Consider the following 12,565-nt stretch of genomic DNA (forward strand, 5'->3'; position numbering starts at 1 on the left):
ACACCCTGGACGTAGACTGTCTGAATTGCCTGCGTCCAGGGTTGTGCATGCATATGCATGCACATTTATCCAAGTACTGGTGTATACCCGCAGAGGCTTAACTAGAACCTTCAGGGCCCCGGTGCAAGAAACCATGAAGGGCCCCCCGGACACATGGCCGGAGCCCTTCCCTTCAAGCCTGGGGCTCTTCCCACTGATCCTGGGGCCCTTTATTACGGTCCCGCAGCGGGACCCTTTCACAAGTTCTGCAGTGGGCCCTCTTTCTGCCATCTTAGGGCCTCCCCACGGTGGTGGAATGCCAGGGCCCGGTTGCAAGTGTGACCTTTGTGATCCTGGAAGTTCACCCACTGGTGTCAGTAGTTTTTATTTTTTGGTATTTTAATTGTATTATTTTTTATCATTTTATTTTTTTACAATGTCACTGACTATGACTCTTTCCATTCAGAAAAGGAGCTGGTAAATTAGGACCTGTGGGGGGGGGGGGGGACCAGGGGAGCACACAGGGGCCAAGAGACAGCAGAACACAAGTGAACTGGATAGGAGGAGTGGCGGGGGCAGCATACAGAGGAACCAATCTCCTCCATTTTCCTCCTGCAGCAATAGGAGGAAAAAGGAGGACAGTGATTTCTCTACATGCTGCCCCCGCTGCCCCTCCTATCCAGGTGCATAGGCCCCCTGGAGCATGGGGCCCAGTTGGAACTGCAACCCTTGTAGTTACGGCCCTGTATACCCGCATACAGCTATTGATTTCTTTGGGCGGCTTTATGTAGCACTTATGGCTCTCATGGTGGTAATGTGCCCAAATTCTACATTTTGCAGCCCCAGGCACAGGTGGACATAAGGCCATAAAAAGGCAAAACTTTTTATTTTTTTACGTATAGAGTAAGGAATGGATAAAGCTCTTGTGTAAACTTTTTTTTTGTGTCCTCTATCTCCAATCAAGGAGATTCTCTTTAAAGCTCAACTCCAGGCACAAGAATAAAATTATCCTTGCAGTGGGTTCCCAAACCTTAACAAGAAGTTAACCCTTGCAGGGTAAAAGGTGTAATGTCTAGGGGTACAGGGATAGGAAGTAATACTTACCTTAGTTCTCATGTCCCCTCCATTTATGCGACCACCCTAGTGACGCCTCCTTTATCTCCATTATAAGACGCTCCCGGCTGCGGTTGCAATCCTGCCTCCTCCCATTTGCAAGGTTACTAACTCTACTAGTACATGATGATATTGAGGGACAGCATCGGGAAGAGGAGGAGAGCATCAGAACCTGCCTGACTGGGGGTTAAAGGGTAACTCCACTTTTGAGAGGAAAAAAAAATCAAATAAATTAAAAATAGCATTTACAATAACAATACAAGTCATATTGTAATGTCATGTTATTAAACATAACCTTTCATTTCCAATATGCAGTGCTGTCACATTCTGTATAATGTAATATGGCAACCTGGAGGTGTTCTGTACACAGATAGTGTTCGCCCCTCTCCCGTTTCCTGCTTGTCTGATTGGCTTACTGATTTTCCCAGAAGCCTGCACTAAGATACAAGTCAGATTTTAAAGTTCCCCTGCAACAAAAATGTCATATTGGGTTAGATCAGGGTTTCTCGACCAAGGTACCATGGAACCCTAGGGTTCCTCCTGAGGTTGCTAGGGGTTCTTTGAGCAATGGGCAATTTCTGACCCTCAGATAAGTTCCCAATGACACCATTGTTCCTTTTAGCTATCCAATTAGTCCCAATGATGACAAGAGTAAGGAGCATTCTTCCCACTGACTGTCACACTAATGTGTCATGAGTTGTAGATTTTTAATTTTTAACAGGGGTTCCCGAGACCAGAAATTTATTTCAAGGCTTCTGTGCTGAAATGGTTAAGAAAGGCTGGGTTAGATACTCACAGAGAGAAGTCATGTCTAAAGGGATGCAGACTCTGAAAATTCCTCATTGGAGCCCTGCAAGTGCAACAACTAATTGATAATTCCAAAATCACTTCCATTAGATTCACTTACCACATGGACACAGAGAAACAAACAGCTCTTTCTCTTTCTTGTTCTCTTTCTAACAAAAGGTAGGACTTTGCAGCAAAATGTTTTTTAACATCACCACAATGCACATAGATCACCCCTAGGGAATGATTTTCTTTTTCTCAACAACTATTTATGGTAAGTAATATTGCCCTGAACATTTTTGAAACTGGAAAGCTATGTACTGCAGGCTGGAACAAAGCGTTCTGCCAATCTTAGAATGCCGGCTACTAAAGCACCGGGCTGCTAAGGCACTTTTGGTACCCCCTTGATGACTCTTCACCGGGTGCCCCTGCAGACGATCTGTCCAATGAATTAGGCAAAGCCTTATTACCCAAATTTCCAGGATATTGATCGGCAGACTGGACTCCTCCCGAGTCCAAACCCCCTGAGCCGGATCCGTACCCAAGACACCTCCCCATCTGGAGAGGCTGGCATCCGTTGTGACCATCGTCCAGTACAGGGGGAGAAAGGATTTTCCCTGTCGAAATGCCAGAGAGCTGAGCCACCAGATCAGGGATCTCCTCGTACTACGGCTCAACAGGATCAGATTGTATAGACCTGGTATGGAATTGAGCAAATGGAACCACCTCAAAGGTGGAGACCATCAGGCCCAGCACTTGCATGCAAGTCCTGAGGGATGATCCCGGTTGGACAACAGGAGCCATGTCGCATTCCTGCAACATCTTGAGTTTCACCTCCGGAAGAAACACCCGGGCTAAGATCGTGTCCAGGGTCAGTCCCAGATAGTCCAGTTTTGTGGACAGAACGAGAACAGATTTTTGGAAATTCAGTTTCCATCCGAACTCTTGCAAAGTTTGCACCGAAATGTCCAAATTGTCTTTCAGGGCATTCAGAGACTCTGCTCGCAGAAGGAGATCTTCCAGGTACCCCAGCAATCCCCTTCTGCCTCAATAAAGCCAACACCGGGGTCAGCAATTTTGTAAACACCCAACAAGCCGGGGTGCGACCAAAGGGTAATGTTCTGATTCCAAAACTGGTACAATGACCCCCTATGAGAGCAGATCCTGTACCGCCCCAAGAAGACTGTGTTGAGGATCGTCTAGGGACAAACACAGATTAGAAGGAAAGAACCTTGCCTGAGGCAAGGACCGAAACTCGATCTTGTACCCAGACCGAATCAACTTGTGAACCCATTTGTCTTGAATCCAGGAGATCCACGGATCTGGAAAGAAGCGAAGATGTCCCCCCACCCCAAGTACAGGTGAGGACGCCCCTTCAGGCAGAAGTGAGCTTGTCTGCAGTCCTGAAGGGGCCCGCTCTTGATTTACCCAGCCAGGGCCTCTTGGAACCTGCTGCGGGGTTACAGGTGTTTTTTAATCCCTGGTCCTTGGATCCTGAAGGACCGCTTATGAGCCGAGAAGAAAGGACCATGCTTGTGATGAGTCTCTTTACTCCTGGCAGAGTACTCTTACCTCATGTAAGACCCTTAATGATCTCCTCCGTGGAAGCACCGAACAAATGGTCTCCTACAAAGAAGAGATCAGTCAATACCTTCTTGGAAGCCTGGCCAGCAGATCAGTGAATCACAGTTGAGAGGAATCACAAGTCACAGCAATAGTAGAATGTCCACTGAATGGCACCCGTGATCAAGGGAGATGTAAAATAGGCTGCTTACCAGACTCTTATGGTCATCTAATTTGATAGATAGACCATCGGTATGGGCCAGTCACAAGGATCCCACAGGACACTCCTCGGAGTAGCAGATCCAGGGAGAGCTGGAGCAGGTATCATAAAGCCAATCCTCACATAGAAATGGGTAAGGCCCATAAGGAATAATCCAGAAAGGAGAAAATGCACATAGCGTGATACCGTAATAAAAAACTAATTTATTTAAAAATTGCACATACTCAAACATGTAGGCAAGCGAGCAGAAACAATGAATCCAATACACATAGATCAAAGCTGTGGCGTCCCGCCTGTATCAGGAAAGTGTCTGGCCGGCGTGTTGGGGGCTTGGCTATGTCATGTCTGTACTTGTGTAGAAGTGAGAGTCACAAGGTGCTGAATCCTTGACTGATCCAATGGTTTGGTTACCTACTCACAGACCAGTCCACCAAGTGCTTTGAAACCCAGCTGAGCCATTCACATGTCTGTCCTCTCATATCATCACAGATATACTGCAACCCCTGGACCAACTGGTCTGCCAGCTCCGCCAGGTGAGGAGGAGGCTGTACACCTTCCAAATCCTGGCATAGGAACTTAACCTATTCCGTTAATGTCTGTGAAACCAAGGTTATGGCAAACCCTGGCCACAGCATTAAACTAGCCAGGATGAAAAGGTAATGTACCAGATATTCAGCTCTCTTGTCAAAGGCATCCTTAAAGGAAGGAGAGTCCTCCACCGGAAGGAGGGTGGCAATATTTAACCTGGAAACCTGAGAGTTCACCACGGGTGGTACTGTCCGTTTCTTTAGCAGGGACGCTTCAAATGGATACCTTCTAGCAAAGCACTTAGGCACCCTGACAGTGTGTTTGGAGGAATCCCACTGACTTGCGACAATGTTGTTGAAATAGGCCAGAAGTGGGAATACCTTTGTCGCCTTGGAAGTTCTGCGGGTACCAAACTGCAACGTCGCAGCCGACGCAGTAGTAGCTGCGTACTCCAATTTTAACATTTTCCGCACTGATTCAATCATGTAGCCTTTTCATGCGCGACTGTAGAGGAAGAGGAATCATCCTCACTATCAGAACATTCAGGGTGCGTAGACGCAGACCTAGTAGGGTGACTCACGTCTGCAGTGGTCAAATCCACCTCAGAATCTGAGGAGGCAGAGGATGCCAGGGACACTTTTTACTCATCCTATTTTGGGGGGCCAAGTCTACTTTAGACACCAGTGACTGCAGGACCACCATCATAGCAGACAAGGCGGACTGGGACCCCGCAGAACCCCAATATTAAGGGGAGCGTAAAGTGGGAAGAAAGGGCACTCGGTGTCTGACCAACCCAGGGAGGGGCCCACGTCCACCCCGAGGGGCCACTAAGAGGGGTGGGGGAACACTTCTTACCACACCATGGGACCAGGCAGGCACCACTCCAGACAGACCACCCACCATCTTGGCATGGGGTTGCTGCGGGCCAGAGGTACGCTGCGACTCAGGTCATGACTAGCATCGTGACCAGGGCTAGTCATAACGTTTAAGTCGCCGGCCACAATGGGGCTGTGTCGCTGCTAACCCAGCGTGGAGCTAAGGTCAGGTCGCATTCGCTGGCCAGACTGGGAAGACTGTAAAGCCCCGTAAACACGTACCGATTGTCGGCCGCAAATATTCGGCCGCCGAACGATCGGCCGATTGTCGGCTTGTTGGTATGATGCTTCCGACAGCCGACAGCGCATTTTCGGCCGAACAGAATCTGTCCTGCAGGCATTCAAATTTTTGTACGCCGACAACAGAACGGCCGATTGTGCGTCAGTCAGTACAGATTTCGGCCGACAATCAGCAGATTTGCAAGACTGGGCATGCTCAGAGAAGAAAAAAGACACAGAAAGTTAACCATGACATGACATCACTTCTGCAGTCGGCTGTTGTTGGCCGACAAAATTCGTGTGCAGTCTTTTGCACTTTTCAGCGGACAGGACAGCCCTGGACAAAAGACGGCCGATCGTTCGGCCGACGATCGGTACATGTGTACGGGGCTTAAGGATCTAGGATATCCAGTCTGTCTCCCAGTCCATCAGTTGATTGTAGTTCTCTCAGAAACAGAACTGATTGTACTTCTCACAGGAACAGAAAATAATGAAAAGAAAAACATTTTGTTTAAAAAGGAAAAAATGCTAGGACCAGAGATCCCAGCAAGGAACTAGGTCCTTACTCCTGACTAGGCAGAAAAAAACTGAAGTCCTGTAGCAGGAAGTGGGAGTATACCCCCTTGACTGCCCATTAGGCATGGTCAATTTTTTTTCCGCCTAGTGTCCTACTCCTATGGAGAGCAGTATAAACCCGTCGGTCAAGAAGATATGGAGCTTGGTCCGTCAATGAACGACAGAGAAAACTAAATTTGTGCCGTTGTCCAAAGATATATGGACCTAACTGTATATATTGCTAAAGATGCTAAAAACACTGAATAAACCCTCTGCACACTGCTATACACTCTTCTAGCAAATTTTACATAAAAACTGGGATTTTTAGTTCACATGCATTGCAATACATGTTTAGGCTGGCCAACTGCGTCAAAGTAATCTACTCTGCCATAATCCGCTCCACCTTGCCCTAATCCACTCCACCCAGCTTTAATTCGCTCCACTCTGTCCTAATCCACTCCAACTATGCCCTAATCCACTCCACCCTGCTTTAATTTACTCCTCTCTGCCCTAATCTTCTCCACCCATCTTTAATCCGCTCCACTCTGCCCTAATCCAACCATCCTGCTTTAATTCGCTCCACTCTACCCTCAGAGCAGAGAGACCCAAGTGATTGGTGATGTTTGATAGCTTGGTTCTCAGTACTAGAGCCGACGGGGGACAGAGGCAGCATCGGATCGATGCTGCATCCACCTGGTTAAGTATAATTTTGGGGGGAGAAAAAAGGCTGTACTTCTCTTTCAAGGAGCATTTATGAGTGAAAACGCAGGCTTTCTTCCATTGATCATGGGACAGGAAGTGAATGTAAATCTCTACAATGGGACATAGATGGCAGAAAATCCTGACAGGGTCACTAATGTTTAGACTAGCTCCTAAACGGCTGCGTCTCTTAAAAAACAATCTGATAAACAATCAGATCACTTTTCAAAGGCATTTGACAGGTGGTGAGGAGGTGATATGTTATCAAGCCACAAGCCCCATAGCTTTTAAACAACACCGGTCTTGATAAATACAGCCTTCCAGAAGAAGAGCATTACCAACATTAGTCACCCATGACCTATGTGTGGGAGGGTCAGAGGATCTCCAGAATTGTAGAATCAGTATACTGGCATAGAAAAGAGCCCGATCCACCTCTAGTCTAGTAAACTCATCTTGTTCTCTCTCTCTCCCAGAATTCCCAAATGACAAAATTTAGGTTCTAAGGCAGTGATGGGGAACCTTGGCACCCCAGATGTTTTGGAACTACATTTCCCATGATGCTCAACTACACTGCAGTGTGACTAATAATGACATTGCTCTGGTTAATCAGAGCTCCCACCGTGGCGGGAAATGGAGAGGGCTTAAAGGACCAAATGGGACTTTAAGGGTACCGAATAAAGATCAATGATTGTCAAATATATATAAAATCATTAAATTGTATTAAATATACATGTAAAATCAGCAAAAAGACAGAAAAAGAAAAAAGGAGACATACAAATATACTGAATAAGGATATTCATAAGTGTACATAGACCATATTTTGTCACAGGTAATTTTAAATGACTTGGCCAAAACATCTGGGGTGCCAAGGTTCGCCATCACTGTTCTAAGCGAATAGTAACTTGCAATACTTTATTCATTATATCGAACACCTTCTGCCAGTACAACTGTATTTTTGAGCAACACCAAAATAAAGTCCCCATGATCTCTTCCACATTGTATAGAATATTTAGATATTATTGAACAATTGCTTGGTGCATACTGAACAAAAATAGTGCCCTAGTTTTCTTATGTATTACTTAATACCCCTGGAGCGTTCTAATTAGGTGTTAGAAATCCTTTTTATATTATTAGCTGTTTCCATTCAGTTCTTGAGGTGAGCATAAGGTACAATGATCTTAGTGGGGAGCTGAATGTATTAAAATGTAGAAGTGCAAATAAATTGTATGTGCAAATACGGTCTTTGAGTCCCACAGTTGTTTCCCTTTACAATGATCTGACAGCTCTGTGCCTTGTAATTAATTCATGACACGTTTTGTAGAGTTGCCGTGTCAATGTTTGTCTATCCAGCTCCTACTTGCCCAGTCTGTTCACACCACAGTCTCCCAGGAGATGTCAATAAACTCAGAACAGGAGCTACTGATCACATTTCACGTCCCTGACTGCAGGCATTCTCCTTCTTTTGGATCTTCTCCCTTGCCCCCAGTTAGAACCTGATTGCATAACCCCCATCCATTCACCATGAGAGACCTGCTGACAACCAGAAACCAGAACTGCTGGAAAGAGCTAATTGAGAAGGAAACTCACACTAGAATGACTTGGAAGCTTAAATACAACAAAGAACATCCTAATGAACCCAAAATGCAGACTACCAAAAAAAGGAGAGAAATTTTCATCCCCCAGCCTGTGACCACCTTGCCACCTCTTATCAATACTCCTCAACCTCTAGTGTGCAGGATGGAGGAACCAGATCATGACCAGCTGGACATCCTGAACCTGGCTGAGATGAGACCTGTCAATCCTCACTCCTCCAAAGTCTTATATGATGGCTTTACCAAAGAGGGCAAGGGAAGGTACTTGTATCTGAAGAACAGAAAGCAGTATGGCCCAGAGGAAAAGTATCCACACCCCATCTTGTCATCCTGGGATTACGGCTGGAGGTTAGGTAGGTTCTGAATATTTGTTTGTAGAAAAATAAGTTGACCGTCTCAATTGTCAAATTATTCCAAATCATCTGAGACCTATAAACAGAGATGTATAGTAACGAAGTAGAACTACTTAAGTACTGTACTTAAGTACCGAAATGCGGTATCTGTACTTTCCTAGAGTAGAATTTTTTTCTCCTACTTCTACTTTTACTTCACTACATTTTTTCGATGATTTCGATACTTCTACTCAAGTATTTTTTTTTTGTGCTGCATAGTTACTCGTTACTTTTAAAAAAACTACCACTGCCAGAACAGTAGATGGCAGGTTGCATAAAGCTCAAAAAAATGTGTATAATGTCATTTGTAAATCAGCGCATACGAAAATAAAGGCTGTGTATAATAAAAGCTGCTATACCAAATCTTTCCAATAAAAAGAAAATATGAAACAAACAAATAAATGGTGCTACAGCGCTTAAAGTGCATCAAGAAACTACTAACAAACACAGGTTAATCATTTGAATAAATCATTTGAAATAATAAAAACAATATGATGTTCATACTTTTGACTTCTTTCTTTAATAACTACATAACACAGTACTTGTACTTCTACTTTCAGTACTTGAGTAGAAATTTTTTTTCAAAACTACTGGTACTTTTTACTTTTAGTACTTAAGTAGCAATTTTTTTGAAAAAACTACTTGCAATACTTAAGTAAAAAAAATGTTGAATACTTTAGTACTTCTACTTAAGTAACTTTTTCTGCGAGCACTTCTACTTCTACTCAAGTAATTTTTTGATCGAGCACTTGTACTTTTACTCAAGTAGAAATTTCGAGTACTTTATACAAGTCTGCCTATAAATTAATTTGTTTTGCTATTATAAACATAAAGGTATAGCCATTGCCAATCTCCAACCTTTAATCCTTTTTTTTTTTTGCCAATTTAGAACAATTGTGTAAATTAGTCAGTGCTTCTGATCTGCATTCTGGTTCTGAATCTGTGCTTAGAAATTATAGAGGTCTTTGGACAGTCATGCCAGCCAGGCAAATTTCTAAATTGTTCAACATCAGAAGGACAGGGTCAGCAATGGCAGCCTCCATATTATCATAGTACCGATTTTCTGTAAGCTCTTTTAAATCCCATCACCAGCAGCCCAGTGTCACATTGATAAATGTAAAGCAACACTAAAATATCCTTACTCTTCAAAAATAATCCACAGACATGAACTACTTATTGGTCCTGTGATCTATTTTTTATGAAATTGTTTCTTACTGTGTTTTTCTGCCTCCCTGTAACATTCTTTGTGAGCTCAGAAATCTCTCCTTTTCTTTCTTCTCTTCCATTTGTTTGGAATGAAAGTGCACAATAGGTGTGGTCGTGTGCACTGCTCTATGCATTCTATAAATCCAAAGGTTCATAGTCCTAATCCATTTTGGGAGCAAAAGAAAGAGGGTGGCTAAGTTCCAACATACAGTTGAACCATGAAAAACAAATGTATTCACCCACTAACAGGAAGTCAGATAACAGCATAGTGTTTAATATCTTTTTTGGCTAGACCATTCAAGGATTTTTAAACATTGACATGCCAAAGCAAAAATAACTGTCTACACTTGTTTTAGTGTATCCCAAATGCTTGCATTGAAATCTGGTCACTCTTTCCCGAATTTGTAATACACAGGGATTTTAGATTGGGGGGTAGCCTGTGATTCAACTCAGAGATGGAAACTCAGTGGGTCGATTGGGGCAAATGCTGCCTTTTGCATTCAAGTACATTAATTTAAATGCAAAGCACAGTAAAAGGCAGAGCTAGAGCTGGACCTGCTTTGGTAATGCCAGTGCATCTTAATAGACCTATAGTCTTCCACACTACACCGTAAAAGTGAATTAGAATCTGCAGACTCACATTTAATTTTGTGCTTCTAACCTGCATCAAAGCGTGAAAACAAACACCCATTTACACAACCCCATATGCAGTTTGATTTCAACGGTCTAGGTCAAGGGTCTACAAACTTTATAAACAAAAGGCCAATTTACTGTCCTTCAAACTTTAGGGGGGCAGACTGTGGCCAGTGGGAGAAGAAAATATCCTCCTGTCTGTGGAATTGAACAATAGCCTATCAATGGTTTTAGGGGGAGTGTGTCCCATCATTGATGTCAGTGGGAATAATAGTGCCTCATCAGTAACAGTAACTATACCCCAGTGTTGCTCACAGTAGGGGGGGGGGGGGATATGCCCTGAGGGCCATATAAAAGTAAGCGTAAAGAGCCACAGTTTGGGGACCACTAGTCTAGGTAATTGTTACTATATGAGGCTATGCGGCTTCTACAGGGTCTTGGATCACAAAACTTCGACCATCTCTGGTCCAGTCAGCAGCATGTTTGATATTGGAATTATTGAGTTAAACATGTACATTGCTATTCAGTAACACTGCATTCTAATTTCTCATTCCAGATGATGTAGTGAAAGAATTCAAGACTCCGATCCATGGAAGATCCCGCATAGTGAAAGACACGTTTTATAGCAGGAACGGTGTCCTTTCTATACCAGAAGACACTGACAAGATGCTGTGACAGTCTCCATCACCCCAATGATTTTCTGATTTACATTTTTTTAATTAATTTTTGCTTGAGTATTCTTAATATAACAAATTTTGTGTTTAACCACATCAGGCTGTTCTGTATTAAATGTTTCTTTATAGACTGGTAATTTGTGTGCTATTTCCAAGTATAGAGCTCTGTGCACATTATGGGATCAAACGTGGCTGCTCTGTTTACTGGCTATTGTATGGTGACAACACAATGTACATTGCACCTTTCTAAACCGGTTCTTCCAGACCAAGCAGAGCACAGCAAAGGTCTCAATTCAACAATGTAGTAGAGGTACTTGTTTGAGTATGTGTGACAGCTATTTGGGGGTTTGGGCCCAGTCCATCAGAGAGGCCAGGGGAACCGAGGGTCCGACCATTCCAGGGAGGGGGTCCACCCCAAGACCACCAGAGGCTTTGGAGGGACCATACTACTCACCATACCATGGTACCAGGTGGGCGCCACTCCAAACAGATCACCTCCCACCCGGGATGGGGGTGCTGCCAGCCAGGGAGAACGCAGCGACTCAGGGCGTTCCAGTGAGACAGTCCACTCCCAGGCTCATCCCCATCCATCGTGGCGAGGTCTAGTTCTGGACTCTAACCTGCTCAGGCTGGGAGACCTTAAGGATCTAGAATATCCAGTCCGAAACCACAGCCGGCTGTTGCTTGTAGTTCTCCAGAAATGAACTAATGAAAATAAAAAAATCATAAGTAACAAACATTCCCTGTAACAGCGAAGACCAAAATCCCAGCAGGGAGCTAGGTCCTATTCCTAAACTAGGCAGAGACAAAACTGACTGCTTTAGCAGAGTGTGTGGGGTTACGCCTGCCCACATGGACGTGGTAAAGCATTTTTCCTGCCTAGTGCCTATTCCTGATTGGAGGAGCATAACCCAATGATCTAAAGAAGATGGAGCTGCGTCTGTCGATGAACGACAAAGAAATGCCACTGGTTTTTTAAACATTGATGTGAGGCATACATGGTGGTAAGGTGTCCCCCTGATTTTCTGTGTCAGTCCTAAGTTTAAAGGCTCTTTCACATAAAAGTTGTATTGTAAAACAGCATTGCCACACACATAGTGCTGAACAAACATGCCAATTCCTTAATGCGCGTGACACACGTTAAGAAACGCTCCCCAAATACCCTAGGAGCATTTGACGAGTGTTAAAAGTGCACCCCAGATGCCTTTTTTTGTTGTTGTGAACAATGCCTAAGCTGCCACAAACACATGCCAGCAAATTTATGGCGATTTAACATAGACTTGAATGGAAGGAGTTTAGATGTTTCAACTTCCTTCAAACTTGATGTGTAGCTTCATTTTTGAAGCACTGTGATGCAACGCAAATGCTTCATGTTTTGATAATGTTAACAGCTCTATGCCCTGTCCATATTATCACTATAGCTGCAGACTGCTTTATTAGGCGTTTGAGAAGCATTAACAACCCACCTCAAATGCCTGCTTTTAATGCAGGCCTAAATAAGCTATAAACGCTATAGTCGCATTTACAGTAC

At 44.0% G+C, this 12,565-nt stretch overlaps 1 protein-coding gene across 1 annotated transcript; it reads left to right on the plus strand.

Annotated features, from left to right (window-relative positions):
* The first annotated feature begins 7,906 nt into the window (after window positions 1-7,906).
* LOC309562018 (protein SPMIP1) lies at window positions 7,907-11,171 on the plus strand. The gene is made up of 2 exons (XM_082266116.1): window positions 7,907-8,482; window positions 10,917-11,171. Exons 1-2 carry the CDS (start codon window positions 8,059-8,061, stop codon window positions 11,033-11,035), a joined length of 543 nt encoding a protein of 180 aa, XP_082122242.1. The 5' UTR covers window positions 7,907-8,058; the 3' UTR covers window positions 11,036-11,171.
* Window positions 11,172-12,565: the final 1,394 nt, after the last annotated feature.

This window comes from Pelophylax lessonae, assembly GCF_965119305.1.
Source record: "Pelophylax lessonae genome assembly, chromosome: 8".
Lineage (NCBI taxonomy): Eukaryota > Metazoa > Chordata > Amphibia > Anura > Ranidae > Pelophylax > Pelophylax lessonae.